The 19,470-nt window shown below is 48.4% G+C and overlaps 1 protein-coding gene across 1 annotated transcript in view; it reads left to right on the top strand.

Annotated features, from left to right (window-relative positions):
• LRRC52 (leucine rich repeat containing 52) overlaps positions 1 to 7,857 on the top strand; it is a 441,852-nt gene extending 433,995 nt beyond the window's left edge. The window contains exon 2 of the mRNA XM_075321978.1: positions 6,725 to 7,857. Coding sequence (XP_075178093.1) covers positions 6,725 to 7,017 — 293 coding nt within the window. The 3' untranslated portion in view covers positions 7,018 to 7,857. The remainder of the gene's footprint in view (positions 1 to 6,724) is intronic.
• The last annotated feature ends 11,613 nt before the right edge of the window (positions 7,858 to 19,470 follow it).

Below are 19,470 nucleotides of genomic sequence, written 5' to 3'. Positions count from 1 at the left end.
TGTGCCCATTTTGAGGAAGTGAGTCTTTGTAGTATTTTCCTTTGCCAGGGCAGTCCAAAATTGTGAGGTTCACCAATGCCCCTGCATACAGACGTGCATGAGGGCCTGTAAACCTGAAGTGCCCATTGTAAGGAAGTGGGTCTATTGTAGTATAGCCCTTAGGCAGGGCAGCCAAAAATTGGGAGGCTCCACGTTGTCCCTGGGTAGAGACGTGCATGAGGGCCTCAAAACATTAAGTGTCCATTGTCAGGAAGTGGGTGTATTATAGTATAGCCCTTAGGCAGGGCAGCCAAAAATTGGGAGGCTCCACATTGTCCCTGGATAGAGACGTGCATGATGGCCTGTAAACCTGAAGTGCCCATTGTAAGGAAGTGGGTCTATTTTAGTATAGCCCTTTGCCAGGGCAGCCAAAAATTGGGAGGCTCCACGTTGTCCCTGGATAGAGACGTGCATGATGGCCTGTAAACCTGAAGTGCCCATTGTAAGGAAGTGGGTCTATTGTAGTATAGCCCTTAGGCAGGGCAGCCAAAAATTGGGAGACTCCACATTGTCCCTGGATAGAGACGTGCATGATGGCCTGTAAACCTGAAGTGCCCATTGTCAGGAAGTGGGTGTATTATAGTATAGCCCTTAGGCAGGGCAGCCAAAAATTGGGAGGCTCCACATTGTCCCTGGATAGAGACGTGCATGATGGCCTGTAAACCTGAAGTGCCCATTGTAAGGAAGTGGGTCTATTGTAGTATAGCCCTTAGGCAGGGCAGCCAAAAATTGGGAGGCTCCACATTGTCCCTGGATTGAGACGTGCATGATGGCCTGTAAACCTGAAGTGCCCATTGTAAGGAAGTGGGTCTATTGTAGTATAGCCCTTAGGCAGGGCAGCCAAAAATTGGGAGGCTCCACGTTGTCCCTGGGTAGAGACGTGCATGAGGGCCTCAAAACATTAAGTGTCCATTGTCAGGAAGTGGGTGTATTATAGTATAGCCCTTAGGCAGGGCAGCCAAAAATTGGGAGGCTCCACGTTGTCCCTGGGTAGAGACGTGCATGAGGGCCTCAAAACATTGTTCCCATTGCAAAGGAGCGGGTCTCCTGTCGTTGTAATGTCCATTCTGCAAAGAATGGGCGAAAAAATTTACCACTGGGGGTATACCTGAAACAAAGGCCTAAGTATTGCAATTTGTAACGGTCATCATCATGGTGGCGCATGAGGAGAAGGAGGAGCAGTCCAGCGATTATCCAAAGTCCAGAAGTGTGTACCCATGGGTGAGTGGAGGTACATGGCAAACTTTAAATTCCGCTCTCATTTGCTGGTGGTGTGGTGAAGTCTGGCCCAATCCAACCCTTGTTCATCTTGATCAGAGTCAGCCTGTCAGCATTTTCAGTTGACAGGCGGGTGCGTTTATCTGTAATGATTCCACCTGCGGCACTAAAAACACGCTCTGACAAAACGCTAGCAGCAGGGCAGGCCAGGACTTCCAAGGCGTAGAGAGCCAATTCATGCCACGTGTCCAGCTTGGATACCCAATAATTGTAAGGCACAGAGGAATGTCGGAGTACAGTTGTTCGATCTGCAAGGTACTCCTTCAGCATCTGGGCAAACTTAGGATTTCTTGTGGCACTACCCCGCACCTCAGGGGCTGTGGTACGTGAGGGGCTGAGAAAACTGTCCCACATCTTAAAGACTGTTCCCCTACCTCTGGCGGATTGGACTTGTGCCTCTCTCGGCTGTACGCCTCGGTTGTCCACTGATTCCTGACCTATGCCGCTAGCGTTTTGTGAGGGGAATGCTTTGCCTACTTCCGTGACTATGGCCTTCCGGAACTGCTGCATTTTGGTTGACCTCTCCTCCACGGGAATAAGAGACAAAAAGTTCTCCTTGTAGCGTGGGTCTAACAGTGTTACCAACCAGTAATGATTGTCGGCCAAGATGTTCTTAACGCGAGGGTCACGAGACAGGCAGCTTACCATAAAGTCAGCCATGTGCGCCAGACTCTTAACAGCCAGGACTTCAGTAGCCTGACCAACAAGATGACTGAACATGCTGTCCTCCTCCTCCTCCTCCTCCTCCGCCTCCTCATCTACCCTGTCCTCTGGCCAGCCACGCTGAACCGAGGATATGACTGGTGTGCATGTCATATCCTCAATTTGGCCGGAGAGTTGCTCCATGTCTTCATCCTCCTCCTCGTCATAGTCCTCCACTGCACGTTGTGATGAGACGAGGCTGGGCTGTGTGTTATCACCCACACCCACTACTGTTTCTTGCTGCAACTCATCGCGCTCCGCCTGCAATGCATCATGTTTGTTTTTCAGCAGAGACCGTTTTAGAAGGCAGAGTAGCGGTATGGTGACGCTAATAATGGCGTCATCACCACTCACCATCTTGGTGGAGTCCTCAAAGTTTTGGAGGATGGTACATAGGTCTGACATCCATCTCCACTCCTCAGGTGTTATGTGTGGAGTTTGACCCATTTCCCGACGGCTTAGGTGATGCAGGTACTCAACAACTGCCCTCTTCTGCTCACATATCCTGACCAACATGTGCAGAGTTGAATTCCAACGCGTGGGGACATCACACACCAGTCTGTGAGCCGGAAGATGCAAACTGCGCTGAAAGCCGGCAAGGCCGGCTGAAGCAGTAGGTGACTTTCGAAAATGTGCAGACAGGCGGCGAACTTTTACCAGCAGATCAGACAGCTCTGGGTATGACTTTAGAAACCGCTGAACCACGAGGTTGAGCACATGGGCCACGCATGGAACATGTGTCAGCTGGCCTCGCCTCAAAGCCGCCACCAGGTTCCGGCCATTGTCACACACGACCTTTCCTGGCTTTAGGTTCAGAGGTGTGAGCCAGTGATCTGCCTGCTGTTTCAGAGCTGTCCACAGCTCTTCTGCATTGTGGGGTTTGTCACCTATGCAGATTAGCTTCAGCACAGCCTGTTGCCGCTTCGCCGAGGCAGTGCTGTAGTGCTTCCAGCTTGTGACTGGTGTGGAGGGTACAGTGGATGAGGATGCGCAGGAGGAGGAGGAGGCTGAAGAGCATGACATTCCGGAGCTGTAGAGTGTGGGTGAAACACTGACTGAGGTAGGGCCTGCAAACCTTGGTGTGGGAAGGACGTGTTCCGTCCCTCGCTCAGACTGGGTCCCAGCTTCCACAATATTAACCCAGTGTGCCGTCAACGAGATGTAGCGGCCTTGCCCACAAGCACTTGTCCACGTGTCTGTGGTTAGGTGGACCTTGGGTGAAACAGCGTTGTTCAGGGCACGTGTGATGTTTTGTGACACGTGGTTATGCAACGCGGGGACGGCACACCGGGAGAAATAGTGGCGGCTGGGGACCGAGTAACGTGGGACAGCTGCCGCCATCAGGTCACGGAATGCTTCTGTCTCCACCAGCCTAAAAGGCAACATTTCCAGCGCAAGCAGTCGCGAAATGTTAGCATTTAGAACTGTGGCATGTGGGGTGTTGGCAGTGTATTTGCGCCTGCGTTCAAAGGTTTGCTGAATGGATAACTGAGCGCTGCGCTGGGACAAGGACGTGCTTGATGATGGTGTTCTTTCTGCGTAGGCAACTGCAGGTGCAGGAGTGGAGGAGGCTTGTTCGCAGGCAGCATGGACAGGAGATTGGCTCGCATGCACAACCAGCGAAGACGTAGCAGTGACATCAGCAAGCACTGCTCCTCGACTCTGTTGTACTTCCCACAAAGTCGGGTGCTTGGCTGACATGTGCCTGATCATGCTGGTGGTGGTCAGGCTGCTAGTTTTGGTACCCCTGCTGATGCTGGCACGGCAGGTGTTGCAAATGGCCTTTTTTGAATCATCTGGATCCAACTTAAAAAACTGCCAGACTCGGGAAGACCTAACATTTGTACAGGCACCTTGTGTCGTCGTGTTGTTCCGGGGAACGGTTGCCTGACTTCTGCCTGGGGCCACCACCCTTCTTCTTACTGCCTGTTGTGATGCTACGCCTCCCTCCCCCTGTGCACTGCTGTCCTCGCTCTGCATATCCTCCTGCCAGGTTGGGTCAGTTACTGGATCATCCACCACGTCGTCTTCCTCTTCCGCACCCTGCTCCTCCTCCTGACTTCCTGACAATTGTGTCTCATCATCGTCCACCACTTGTTGAGACACGTTGCCAACTTCGTGAGAACGTGGCTGCTCAAATATTTGGCCATCTGTACAGACGATCTCCTCATGACCCACTTCAATATGAGCTGGCGAGAGGCCAGAATGTGTGAATGGAAACGTGAACAGCTCTTCCGAGTGTCCAAGTGTGGGATCATTAATGTCCGAGGAGGACGTGTACTCAGCCTGGTGGTAGGAAGGAGGATCAGGTTCAGAAATGTGCGGTGCAGTATCACGGCTACTGACACTTGACCGTGTGGAAGACAGAGTGTTTGTGGTGGTGCCAATCTGACTGGAAGCATTATCTGCTATCCAACTAACAACCTGTTGACACTGGTCTTGGTTCAAGAGCGGTGTACTGCTGCGGTCCCCAAGAATTTGGGACAGGACGTGCGAGCGACTAGATGTGGCCCTTTGTTGTGGCGAAATTAGAGCTTGCCCACGACCTCGGCCTCTGCCTGCACCACCATCACGTCCACTTCCTTGTTCCTTGCCAATGCCCTTGCGCATTTTGCAATGCTGTGCACTGCTGACGTGTATATTCACTACTTGTGCGTTATATCAAAGTTTGTGGAAATTGCACACAAGTGCACCTGTACGCTGCCACCAACAGGCACACACGTGCGGTTTTAAAAACCAAGCACGGACGCAATAAGAACCTAACAGGTTTTTTTGGGGAGCGACAATTACAGACAAGTCAGACACTATCTGGACTGTTTTACACTGTGTACACCAGCCCCAGATATGATGAAGGCTGGTATACGGTCACCACTACCCTGCCTGCCTGCCTGTATACTGGTACAATAGTCCTGACAAGGACTCTTCTGGTCACTAGCCTGTATTCAGACCTGGCTATACCCTGCCTGTATATAGCAACAATAGTCCTGAGAAGGACTCTGCTACTGTACTCCGACCTGGCTATACCCTGCCTGCCTGTATACAACTAGAATAGTCCTGAGAAGGACTTTTGGTCACACTGTTTGCAGCCCTGCAACTGAAAAAGCTATAAAGGGCCGCAAAGCTTTCCCTGAATCAGCGACACTCTCCCTGCACTGACTGTCTGGATAGCTGTGAGCAGAGCACAGCGCGCCGGCCGGTATAAAGGCTCGGTCACGCTGTGCAGGCCGGCCAATCACTGCAATTCCACAACTAACAGGGCTGTGGCATTGCAGTGGTCTGCCAGCCAATCCCTGCATGAGGGCTGGCTCTCAAAAGAGCGCCAACATGGTCTCATTATATGCAAAAACATACACATATAATGGCACAGCTGGATAATTGCACAAATGAAATAACCCACCATAACAGAAGTACATCACTGTTAAGAGCCTAAGTGAGCAAGGTAGCAATCAGAAGTCTGGTGAACCCCCCATACCCAACGCGTGTCGCTCATCAAGTGAGCTTCATCAGGTGCTCCTAAATTGTCAGGATTCCTGAAGCTACTCCCTGACTTAGGGTCCACGTACCCCATCATGCCCTTGCCCCTGCCCGGTGATGGCACAAGGCCGCCGGCTGTCCTCCTCGACAGTCCGTACCCCTTGTCACGATCCCCTTGTGACCGGGGTCCAGCTCCTACCAGGCTCAGACCAACGTCTGCCACCTAGTAGTTCCAAGGAGCCCAGCTCCTGACCTCCTCTCACTTTCACCTCCAACACTACACTGTCCTGCTCCTGACACTCCTGACCTCCCCTTAACCAACCCCCAAGTGTGCGACCCTATTCCACTCAGGCTGTCCACTGGTGGGTGCGGTGCAGAGTGTTTCTAGGATTTTGATTTAGCTTGTTCTTGGCAACACCAAAGGTTAGGGACCCTTAACCAAGAAGGAGGTGGATACTGTACAGAAGGGCAGATTTTACAATACCCTGTGATGACCTGATAGGCCAGGGCGTTACATGTGCACTGTCAGGAGCAAAGAGGCGTATGACCACTAGCAAGCAATCTGCAGTCATGCGGCCACAAGCCGACTAGATATGCACGTCCTCGCTCAATACAAGTGAATTTAGCAAGACTGGACAAATCTAGTTAGAATGTGGTCGGAAATCTGCAAATCGCATACTTGTGTTCACATGACCTCCTGCTTCAGGCTCCAGAGAAACCTGACAGTGTGCACTGTGCTTGTATTGAGGAGTCACATGTTTGCAGTCCCATAAAGTGACATCAGGCTTCAGCCCCAAGCTTGGACAAACCCTTTTATTCCTGTGGAGTTGACATAAAATATAGCAGTTCAGTGATGTTGCCTCTAAAAAGAAATGGCAGATAGATCTTATCTGTCAATCCACACCTGTATACAATAGGAGTAGGCCATCACTTTGTGTAAGGGAACACCCAATTACCCTTCTTAATGAGGGTTGTTTTTAGATTGCCTTTATTACCTGTGCAAGCAGAGATTTTGTAAATGCAAAAGTTTTTATTGTATAATAACATTTTACCTTGAAAAATCTTTTTGACAGTCAAAGCAAATGTCTGTTGAGCCATTGTGATCTGCCTCTTCATATTCAGAAGTGTTCTCCATTTTCTTATACGTTTAATAATAATGCTCACAATTTTCTTTTAAACTTAGACCACAGTACATTTGACTCTGACATATTCTTTTCTTGAATTTTTGCAGATGAAGAAAACATGACATGTACAACTCCTGTACAAATTCATGGGGAGCAGCTAACAGAGACAGAAAAACATATTAATCTAATGTGTTACACTAACTTGTATGAGAGAGACTACCTCTTCCTAATGCTGGTGGGATTTGTCATCTTTGGCTCTGGCACAGTAGTAGCATGGTTAACTGGTGTCTGTGTTGTACTCTATGATCGATTGTGTGGCCCTAGTGAAGATGATGAAGATGAAGATGATGAAGAACCTCCGCCACCTCCGAAACCCAAGAAAAAGGAAGAAGAAGCCTAAAATCTTCTGATGCAACCACCACCTTCTGCCTTGTAAATGTTTTACTAAGATGTGGCTTCATATAAAGAAATACGGCATTCGCTTGTCTACTGAATGAGTAAATCCAGTTTTCCTAACTGATTACTATACTGTATCTTTTCACAAAAACATTGTATATTATAAAACCAGTTTTACTTTAAAATAAATAGTTGTTCCTAGAGAGAACCTGTCACGTGTAAAAACCCTATTAACCTGCAGATATGGTAATCTGCAAGTTAATAGCAATAACCCTGCCCAGCACCAACACATCAAACCCCATTCCCGGAAGGAAAGTAACTTTAATCCTCAGTCACGGGGACGGCGCCAGCGTGGGTTCAGTTACTATTCTGTGTATGGAGTGCAGCGGCTCCCCGTGCTGCTGGACAGCAGGTTCTATTGCTGAGCGGCCCTCAGTTAGTGTGGGGGGCCCGGTAACTCTCCTTAAACAGAGTGGTGACTGAACCTGTACTGGTGCCAACCCCATGACTAAAACTCGAAAGCTGCCGGGAGGCATAAAATTAATTTCCTCTTGGCAGTGGGATTTATTGTGCAGAAGCTGGGCAGGTTTCATATGTTATTAACCTGCAGATTTACCACGTATCTTCTAGTTTATAGCATTTTTACACTTGACCGGTTACCTTTAAGATGTTCAATTTCAACTGGATATTGGGGAATAATATTAAGAACAGTTCTCAAATATATAAATATATATCTGTATACAATTATGAATTGCTTGTTATGTGGTAGCAGGTTTAACAATAGGGAAAACGTTTTCCAACTTTGGGAGTTTGAGGTGCTTTTCAATAACAGCTGAAAATCCTAATAAACTGCACATCTTCTATTATACATGATCGCCATTAAGACCTATGCTGTGGAAAGATCTGATTAAAGAATTTCAGACACACTGATTAAAGTAATTCCTCAATATTATTTGGATAACTCAAAGTCATCATCCAAAATCTTTCATTGTTACATTTATGAAGGAGACAGAGGTCTGTGCTTTTTAAAACTAATCTCACTGTAAGTGATCAACATTCAGGTGGGGAAAAAACAATTCTAACTATTTCTCAAGGTTAATTTAGAAGAACCAACCAGCGGCAAGATCGGTGGTCATTTAATACCTTGTTTACACAGAGAGATCACTCTTCAGATGTAGATTTAAAAGGGTATCCCAAATCCCAAATCCTATCCCAGCATGTAGTGTGTGTGTAATAATCATAGCAAATGCCTCCACTTCGAAATGTAGTACAGTTCTCCTCATATAGCCATGTCTCTTACCTAATGGGCAAGGCATTGCAGCTTAGGTATCCATGGTCATGTCCACTTTTACAGTCACAGTTAGGGATACTTCACACACAGCGAGATCGCTACTGAGATCGCTGCTGAGTCAAGTTTTTTGTGACCTCATTAGCGATCTCGCTGTGTGTGACACTAAGCAGCGATATGGCCCCTGCTGTGAGATCGCTGCTCGTTACACACAGCCCTGGTTTGTTTTTTTTATTGTTGCTCTACCGCTGATAAGCACACATCGCTGTGTGTGACAGCGAGAGAGCAACAATCCTGAATGTCCAGGGAGCAGGAGCCGGCGTCTGACAGCCTGTGGTAAGCTGTAACCAAGGTAAACATCGGGTAACCAAGGTGGTTACTCGATATTTACCTTCGTTACCAGCCTCCGCAGCTCTCACGCTGCCAGTGCCGGCTCCTGCTCCCTGCACACGCTAAGCGAAGTGGTGTGCGCTGGTAACTAAGGTAAACATCGGGTAACCATACCCGATGTTTATCTTAGCTACCAGTGTCCTCAGCTTCCAGAGGCCGGCTCCGTGCAAGCGCAGCGTCGCTTGCACGTCGCTGCTGGCTGGGGGCTGGTCACTGGTCGCTGGTGAGATCTGCCTGTTTGACAGCTCACCAGCGACCATGTAGCGACGCAGCAGCGATCCTGACCAGGTCAGATCGCTGGTCGGATCGTTGCTGCGTCGCTAAAGTGTGAAGGTACCCTAAGTTGCTAGTGGTCGTAAACATGGATAACTTAACTGCAATGCCCTGCACATGAGGTAATAGACATGGCTATATCAGAAGAACTATAGTATATTTCTAATTGGTGGTATTTGCTATTATTATTTATTATTATTATGCCTAATACATATTGGGATAAGATCTTGGAGAAGAGAATACCCCTTTATTGATGTGTAATAGATTGTTCACTGTGCATAGCTTGTCACTATTCTCTGTACAGTATGCTACCGAGAACAATGATCTGTTGCTCTGCACAAAAGATGATTTCACCCATGAAATGAGCATTTTGCTTGGTTATCAAATGAGGGGCAGTCTGTTTACACTTATAGATTCTGAGTGTTTATAGGATAATCTTGAAAACTAAATGGACTTTAACTCTATTTCACCCACAGAGGCATGTGTTTAAGTAATGTATCCATTTCTGCTATTGTGCTATTAGTCAGAAATCATCTGATAACCTCTCTGTAAACTCTGCCGTTATGCACAGTGTAGAGTGCTAATGCATCATCTTTAACACCTTCACAACCTAAGACGCATATATATATATATATATATATATATATATATATATATATATACACAGTACAGTAAAGACCAAAATTTGGATACACCTTCTCATTCAAAGAGTTTTCTTTATTTTCATGACTCTGAAAATTGTAGATTCACATTAAAGGCACCAAAACTATGAATTAACACATGTGGAATGAGATACTTAACAAAAAAGTGTGAAACAGCTGAAAATATGTCTTATATTCTAGGTTCTTCAAAGTAGCCATCTTTTGCTTTGATTACTGCTTTGCACACTCTTGGCATTCTCTTGATGAGCTTCAAGAGGTAGTCACCGGAAATGGTTTTCACTTCACAGGTGTGCCTTGTCAGGTTTAATAAGTGGGATTTTTTGCCTTATAAATGGGGTTGAGACCATCAGTTGTGTTGTGCAGAAGTCTGGTGAATACACAGCTGATAGTCCTACTGAATAGACTGTTAGAATTTGTATTATGGCAAGAAAAAAGCAGCTAAGTAAAGAAAAACGAGTGGCCGTCATTACTTTAAGAAATGAAGGTCATTCAGTCCGAAAAATTGGGAAAACTTTGAAAGTATCCCCAAGTGCAGTGGCAAAAACCATATAACACTACAAAGAAACTGGCTCACATGAGGACCGCCCCAGGAAAGGAAGACCAAGAGTCACCTCTGCTGCAGAGGATAAGTTTATCCGAGTCACCAGCCTTAGAAATTGCAGGTTAACAGCATCTCAGATTAGAGACCAGGTCAATGCCACACAGAGTTCTAGCAGCAGACATATCTCTAGAACAACTTTTAAGAAAAGACTTTATGCAGCAGGCCTTCATGGTAAAATAGCTGCTAGGAAACCACTGCTAAGGACAGACAACAAGCAGAAGAGACTTGTTTGGGCTAAAGAACACAAGGAATGAACATTAGACCAGTGTCAATCTGGCTTTGGTCTGATGAGTCTAAATTTGAGATCTTTGGATCCAACCACCATGTCTTTGTGCAACGCAGAAAGGTGACCGGATGGACTCTACATGCCTGGTTCCCACTGTGAAGCATGGAGGAGGAGGTGTGATGGTGTGGGGGTGATTTATTGGTGACACTGTTGGGGATTTATACAAAATTGAAGGCATACTGAACCAGCATGGCTACCACAGCATCTTGCAGTGGCATGCTATTTCATCCGATTTGCGTTTAGTTGGACTATCATTTATTTTTCAAGAGGACAATGACCCCAAACACACGTCCAGGCTGTGTAAGAGCTATTTGACTAAGAAGGAGAGTGATGGGGTGCTACGCCAGATGACCTGGCCTCCACAGTCACCAGACCTGAACCCAATGAAGATTGTTTGGGGTGAGCTGGACCGCAGAGTGAAGGCAAAAAGGCCAACAAGTGCTAAGCATCTCTGGGAACTCCTTCAAGACTGTTGGAAGACCATTTCCAGTGACTACCTCTTGAATCTCATCAAGAGAATGCCAAGAGTGTGTAAAGCAGTAATCAATAGTGATGAGCGAGCATGCTTGTAACTACTCGGTACTCGCACAAGTATCGCTGTACTCGGGCTGCTCGGCGGGGACCGAGTAATCTCGCGATACTCGTGCTGTACTCGTGGTCTTCATTTCTGCATGTTGGCGCTCTTTTGAGAGCCAGCCCTCATGCAGGGATTGGCTGGCAGACCACTGCAATGCCACAGCCCTGTTAGTTGTGGAATTGCAGTGATTGGCCGGCCTGCACAGCGTGACCGAGCCTTTATACCGGCCGGCGCGCTGTGCTCTGCTCACAGCTATCCAGACAGTCAGTGCAGGGAGAGTGTCGCTGATTCAGGGAAAGCTTTGCGGCCCTTTATAGCTTTTTCAGTTGCAGGGCTGCAAACAGTGTGACCAAAAGTCCTTCTCAGGACTATTCTAGTTGTATACAGGCAGGCAGGGTATAGCCAGGTCGGAGTACAGTAGCAGAGTCCTTCTCAGGACTATTGTTGCTATATACAGGCAGGGTATAGCCAGGTCCGAATACAGGCTAGTGACCAGAAGAGTCCTTGTCAGGACTATTGTACCAGTATACAGGCATGCAGGCAGGCAGGGTAGTGGTGACCGTATACCAGCCTTCATCATATCTGGGGCTGGTGTACACAGTGTAAAACAGTCCAGATAGTGTCTGACTTGTCTGTAATTGTCGCTCCCCAAAAAAACCTGTTAGGTTCTTATTGCGTCCGTGCTTGGTTTTTAAAACCGCACGTGTGTGCCTGTTGGTGGCAGCGTACAGGTGCACTTGTGTGCAATTTCCACAAACTTTGATATAACGCACAAGTAGTGAATATACACGTCAGCAGTGCACAGCATTGCAAAATGCGCAAGGGCATTGGCAAGGAACAAGGAAGTGGACATGATGGTGGTGCAGGCAGAGGCCGAGGTCGTGGGCAAGCTCTAATTTCGCCACAACAAAGGGCCACATCTAGTCGCTCGCACGTCCTGTCCCAAATTCTTGGGGACCGCAGCAGTACACCGCTCTTGAACCAAGACCAGTGTCAACAGGTTGTTAGTTGGATAGCAGATAATGCTTCCAGTCAGATTGGCACCACCACAAACACTCTGTCTTCCACACGGTCAAGTGTCAGTAGCCGTGATACTGCACCGCACATTTCTGAACCTGATCCTCCTTCCTACCACCAGGCTGAGTACACGACATTAATGATCCCACACTTGGACACTCGGAAGAGCTGTTCACGTTTCCATTCACACATTCTGGCCTCTCGCCAGCTCATATTGAAGTGGGTCATGAGGAGATCGTCTGTACAGATGGCCAAATATTTGAGCAGCCACGTTCTCACGAAGTTGGCAACGTGTCTCAACAAGTGGTGGACGATGATGAGACACAATTGTCAGGAAGTCAGGAGGAGGAGCAGGGTGCGGAAGAGGAAGACGACGTGGTGGATGATCCAGTAACTGACCCAACCTGGCAGGAGGATATGCAGAGCGAGGACAGCAGTGCACAGGGGGAGGGAGGCGTAGCATCACAACAGGCAGTAAGAAGCAGGGTGGTGGCCCCAGGCAGAAGTCAGGCAACCATTCCCCGGAACAACACGACGACACAAGGTGCCTGTACAAATGTTAGGTCTTCCCGAGTCTGGCAGTTTTTTAAGTTGGATCCAGATGATTCAAAAAAGGCCATTTGCAACACCTGCCGTGCCAGCATCAGCAGGGGTACCAAAACTAGCAGCCTGACCACCACCAGCATGATCAGGTACATGTCAGCCAAGCACCCGACTTTGTGGGAAGTACAACAGAGTCGAGGAGCAGTGCTTGCTGATGTCACTGCTACGTCTTCGCTGGTTGTGCATGCGAGCCAATCCCCTGTCCATGCTGCCTGCGAACAAGCCTCCTCCACTCCTGCACCTGCAGTTGCCTACGCAGAAAGAACACCATCATCAAGCACGTCCTTGTCCCAGCGCAGCGCTCAGTTATCCATTCAGCAAACCTTTGAACGCAGGCGCAAATACACTGCCAACACCCCACATGCCACAGTTCTAAATGCTAACATTTCGCGACTGCTTGCGCTGGAAATGTTGCCTTTTAGGCTGGTGGAGACAGAAGCATTCCGTGACCTGATGGCGGCAGCTGTCCCACGTTACTCGGTCCCCAGCCGCCACTATTTCTCCCGGTGTGCCGTCCCCGCGTTGCATAACCACGTGTCACAAAACATCACACGTGCCCTGAACAACGCTGTTTCACCCAAGGTCCACCTAACCACAGACACGTGGACAAGTGCTTGTGGGCAAGGCCGCTACATCTCGTTGACGGCACACTGGGTTAATATTGTGGAAGCTGGGACCCAGTCTGAGCGAGGGACGGAACACGTCCTTCCCACACCAAGGTTTGCAGGCCCTACCTCAGTCAGTGTTTCACCCACACTCTACAGCTCCGGAATGTCATGCTCTTCAGCCTCCTCCTCCTCCTGCGCATCCTCATCCACTGTACCCTCCACACCAGTCACAAGCTGGAAGCACTGCAGCACTGCCTCGGCGAAGCGGCAACAGGCTGTGCTGAAGCTAATCTGCATAGGTGACAAACCCCACAATGCAGAAGAGCTGTGGACAGCTCTGAAACAGCAGGCAGATCACTGGCTCACACCTCTGAACCTAAAGCCAGGAAAGGTCGTGTGTGACAATGGCCGGAACCTGGTGGCGGCTTTGAGGCGAGGCCAGCTGACACATGTTCCATGCATGGCCCATGTGCTCAACCTCGTGGTTCAGCGGTTTCTAAAGTCATACCCAGAGCTGTCTGATCTGCTGGTAAAAGTTCGCCGCCTGTCTGCACATTTTCGAAAGTCACCTACTGCTTCAGCCGGCCTTGCCGGCTTTCAGCGCAGTTTGCATCTTCCGGCTCACAGACTGGTGTGTGATGTCCCCACGCGTTGGAATTCAACTCTGCACATGTTGGTCAGGATATGTGAGCAGAAGAGGGCAGTTGTTGAGTACCTGCATCACCTAAGCCGTCGGGAAATGGGTCAAACTCCACACATAACACCTGAGGAGTGGAGATGGATGTCAGACCTATGTACCATCCTCCAAAACTTTGAGGACTCCACCAAGATGGTGAGTGGTGATGACGCCATTATTAGCGTCACCATACCGCTACTCTGCCTTCTAAAACGGTCTCTGCTGAAAAACAAACATGATGCATTGCAGGCGGAGCGCGATGAGTTGCAGCAAGAAACAGTAGTGGGTGTGGGTGATGATAACACACAGCCCAGCCTCGTCTCATCACAACGTGCAGTGGAGGACTATGACGAGGAGGAGGATGAAGACATGGAGCAACTCTCCGGCCAAATTGAGGATATGACATGCACACCAGTCATATCCTCGGTTCAGCGTGGCTGGCCAGAGGACAGGGTAGATGAGGAGGAGGAGGAGGAGGACAGCATGTTCAGTCATCTTGTTGGTCAGGCTACTGAAGTCCTGGCTGTTAAGAGTCTGGCGCACATGGCTGACTTTATGGTAAGCTGCCTGTCTCGTGACCCTCGCGTTAAGAACATCTTGGCCGACAATCATTACTGGTTGGTAACACTGTTAGACCCACGCTACAAGGAGAACTTTTTGTCTCTTATTCCCGTGGAGGAGAGGTCAACCAAAATGCAGCAGTTCCGGAAGGCCATAGTCACGGAAGTAGGCAAAGCATTCCCCTCACAAAACGCTAGCGGCATAGGTCAGGAATCAGTGGACAACCGAGGCGTACAGCCGAGAGAGGCACAAGTCCAATCCGCCAGAGGTAGGGGAACAGTCTTTAAGATGTGGGACAGTTTTCTCAGCCCCTCACGTACCACAGCCCCTGAGGTGCGGGGTAGTGCCACAAGAAATCCTAAGTTTGCCCAGATGCTGAAGGAGTACCTTGCAGATCGAACAACTGTACTCCGACATTCCTCTGTGCCTTACAATTATTGGGTATCCAAGCTGGACACGTGGCATGAATTGGCTCTCTACGCCTTGGAAGTCCTGGCCTGCCCTGCTGCTAGCGTTTTGTCAGAGCGTGTTTTTAGTGCCGCAGGTGGAATCATTACAGATAAACGCACCCGCCTGTCAACTGAAAATGCTGACAGGCTGACTCTGATCAAGATGAACAAGGGTTGGATTGGGCCAGACTTCACCACACCACCAGCAAATGAGAGCGGAATTTAAAGTTTGCCATGTACCTCCACTCACCCATGGGTACACACTTCTGGACTTTGGATAATCGCTGGACTGCTCCTCCTTCTCCTCATGCGCCACCATGATGATGACCGTTACAAATTGCAATACTTGAGACCCGCTCCTTTGCAATGGGAACAATGTTTTGAGGCCCTCATGCACGTCTCTACCCAGGGACAACGTGGAGCCTCCCAATTTTTGGCTGCCCTGCCTAAGGGCTATACTATAATACACCCACTTCCTGACAATGGACACTTAATGTTTTGAGGCCCTCATGCACGTCTCTACCCAGGGACAACGTGGAGCCTCCCAATTTTTGGCTGCCCTGCCTAAGGGCTATACTATAATACACCCACTTCCTGACAATGGACACTTAATGTTTTGAGGCCCTCATGCACGTCTCTACCCAGGGACAACGTGGAGCCTCCCAATTTTTGGCTGCCCTGCCTAAGGGCTATACTACAATAGACCCACTTCCTTCCAATGGGCACTTCAGGTTTACAGGCCCTCATGCACGTCTCTATCCAGGGACAACGTGGAGCCTCCCAATTTTTGGCTGCCCTGCCTAAGGGCTATACTACAATAGACCCACTTCCTTACAATGGGCACTTCAGGTTTACAGGCCATCATGCACGTCTCTATCCAGGGACAATGTGGAGCCTCCCAATTTTTGGCTGCCCTGCCTAAGGGCTATACTATAATACACCCACTTCCTGACAATGGACACTTAATGTTTTGAGGCCCTCATGCACGTCTCTACCCAGGGACAACGTGGAGCCTCCCAATTTTTGGCTGCCCTGCCTAAGGGCTATACTATAATACACCCACTTCCTGACAATGGACACTTAATGTTTTGAGGCCCTCATGCACGTCTCTACCCAGGGACAACGTGGAGCCTCCCAATTTTTGGCTGCCCTGCCTAAGGGCTATACTACAATAGACCCACTTCCTTACAATGGGCACTTCAGGTTTACAGGCCATCATGCACGTCTCTATCCAGGGACAATGTGGAGCCTCCCAATTTTTGGCTGCCCTGCCTAAGGGCTATACTACAATAGACCCACTTCCTTACAATGGGCACTTCAGGTTTACAGGCCCTCATGCACGTCTGTATGCAGGGGCATTGGTGAACCTCACAATTTTGGACTGCCCTGGCAAAGGAAAATACTACAAAGACTCACTTCCTCAAAATGGGCCCATTAGACTCAAGAGGCCTTCATGTACGTCTCTTCTCAGGGACATCGGAGTGCCACACAATGTTTTCACGTAAAATCTTTCATGTATTAATCTCAAAAAGTAACATACACCAGCTCTATCTCACTATTGGGTATGTGCCCTTAACATTTCCGCCATGAAAAATCATTTTGGGGTCATTTTGGAAGGTTTTCTGGTGAGTCCGTAAAAATGGCGTAAAACGCGGACAAAATTGTTCACAGCTGTGACTTTTCAGTGATAAATGCTTCAAGGGGTCTTCCCCATGCTGTTGCCATGTCATTTGAGCACTCTTCTGAGACTTTTGTGACATTTTTAGGGTTTCTCCATGCTGCCGGGGGGTCATTTCACAAAAATACTCGGGTCTCCCATAGGATAACATTGGGCTCGTTGCTCGGGCCGAGTACACGAGTATCTTGGGAGGCTCGGCCCGAGCTTCGAGCACCCGAGCTTTTTAGTACTCGCTCATCACTAGTAATCAAAGCAAAAGGTGGCTATTTTGAAGAACCTAAACTATAAGACATAGTTTCAGTTGTTTCACACTTTTTTGTTAAGTATTTCATTTCACATGTGTTAATTCATAGTTTTGATGCCTTCAATGTGAATATACAATTTTCAGAGTCCTGAAAATAAAGAAAACTCTTTGAATGAGAAGGTGTGTCCAAAGTTTTGGTCTGTACTGTATATATACGTCTTAAGTCACCTCCCTCCGGTTACTGCGGGCACGTGCAGCAAGCCCGCTGTCATCTCCACACATGTCTGCTGAACTGATCAGCAGACATGTGCTGCTAACAGGCAGAGATCAACCTGTGCCTATTAACCCCTTAGATCACTTTGACAGTGAGATCTAACGCACTCCGCTGGGGATCGCACAGTTCCTCACTGCCATCAATACTTTTTTGACGTGGTGATGGGGCACCACAGGGTTATCATGACACTGAGGGGTCAGATGATGTCATGATTCACTTTCTGTGAATGCCGTCAGACCACCGGCACTTACAGGAACACAGCATTTCTGCTGATCAGAGTGGTGCAAAAGCATCACTATGATCATCACAAGCGATTGGACAGTACAGGCATAAAGTTCCCTAGGGGGACTAATTAAATAAATATGAAATGGAATAAAAAAAGAGTTTTTAAAAAAAACTGTAAAAATAAAATAAATAAAGGTTCGAATCACACCCCTTTTTTCCCATTGAAAATCAAACAAAAAAATACACATTTTTTTATTGCAGTGTTCAGAAATGCCCGAACCATCAAAATATAAAATCAGTTAATCTGATAGGTAAAAGGTGTAGTAAGAAAAAAAATTCCAAATGCCAAAAATTATTTTTTCTTTTCACTGCAATATTGCATTAAAATATAATAACAGGCAATCAAAACATTGCATCTGTGCAAAAATGGAATAATTAAAAATGCCAGCTGAAAACACAAAAAAAAATCCATCATAGAGCCCCAGTTCCCGAAAAATGAAAATGCCTCTGAAAATGGCGACATAAGCGCAGTTCTTTTTTTGCATATTTCTGAAATGTTTTTCACCACTTAGATAAAAATAAAACTGTACATGTTTGGTATCTACGAACTCGTGCCATATAGTGGACATGGTTAAAAAAAAAAAAAAAGGTGGGCGGGACCGGAAGCACATGGAGTAGGATGCTGGTGTGAGAGCTCCCCGCGGCTGCAGCCACATTAACACTCACTGCGCCCGATATATCTGCCACCGGTGAGCTGGAGATGGTCAAGCAGCCTGCACGGACCCCAGTGATTCAAGCGGTCCCCTCATCGCCATCTGCACTGAAACCGGGACCCCTGGACGCATACCTCCACGCCGGCGTGAGGAAGGAGAGGGCGGGTAAACATGAGCACACAGCAGAAGATGCTGAGGGCAGACTCCCCATCTCCACAGTGCCCAAATGCACAAGGCTTAACTGATGAGCTATCGCAGTCCCAGGGGCTTACAGAGGACCTGCACCTGTCTGCCACCCCGTCCATGACACGGTATGCACAGCCACTGCTCTCCTTCATAGCAGACACCCCTCCCCTCCCAGTAGGGGATTCCCAAAGCATATCAATGGGGGACTGGAGACTGTACATGGCTTAACTGTCTACAAAAGAGGACTTGCAGTTTCTGATGAGAGAAATTAAGGAAGTCTGCAGAACAAAAATTGCCATAGTCTGACAGGATATTCAGTATATAGCCCAGAGAGTAGAAGCTTTAGAAGACAATCACGATGAAACAAGAAAATATGTCGTCCATCTTCAGTCTACAGTATCAGTGAGACACCCCTGGACTATCAGGTCATCACAGAGTATTGCACAATCTGCCCCCCCGTGCAACATCCACCTCCTCCTTGGTTATGGGTCCCCAACTATATGGTGTTGCCTACATCAGCTAATCAAAATTCTAGGTACACTCTGCACCACACCCACCATACACACCAGTGGCCGACCTGAGTGGAATAGGGTCGCCCACTTGGGGGGGTTGGTTAGGGGAGGTCAGGAGTGTCAGGAGTGTTAGAAGAAAGAGAAGTGTGTTGGAAGTGAAGGAGAGAGGAGGTCAGGAGCAGGGTTCCTTGGAAGCCATCTAGGTAGCAGATGGTGGTCTGGGCCTAGAAGGAGCTGGACCCCGATCGCAGGGGATCGTAGCAAGGGGCACGGAACTGTCGAGGAGGACAGCCGGCGGCCTTGCACCATTACCGGGCTGGGACCAGGGCACGACGGGGTACGTGGACCCTAGGTCAGGGAGTAGCTTCAGGCAACCTGACAATTTACCCGACGAGAACAGAGCCTTCAAGATCTGCTCCCCACCTGCTCCAAAATCGGGGTACTAGCACAACGAGGGAGATAGGACTTTCCACTAAAACGGTCCAGGAAATCCCAAGCGTGAATCCTGAGAGCAAGCTCCCACACTTAACTATAGTGGGGAGTGGGACACGGCAAGTTCCATACTACTTGGACCAACAGAGAAGTGAACTTAGTGCTAGGAGGCAGGTCACGGATCACCAGGCAGCACCATTGG

Source organism: Anomaloglossus baeobatrachus, chromosome 8 (assembly GCF_048569485.1).
Source record: "Anomaloglossus baeobatrachus isolate aAnoBae1 chromosome 8, aAnoBae1.hap1, whole genome shotgun sequence".
In the NCBI taxonomy this organism is placed as follows: Eukaryota; Metazoa; Chordata; class Amphibia; order Anura; family Aromobatidae; genus Anomaloglossus; species Anomaloglossus baeobatrachus.
Note: the sequence above shows the minus strand (reverse complement) of the source record. Positions and strands in the feature narration are given on the sequence as shown.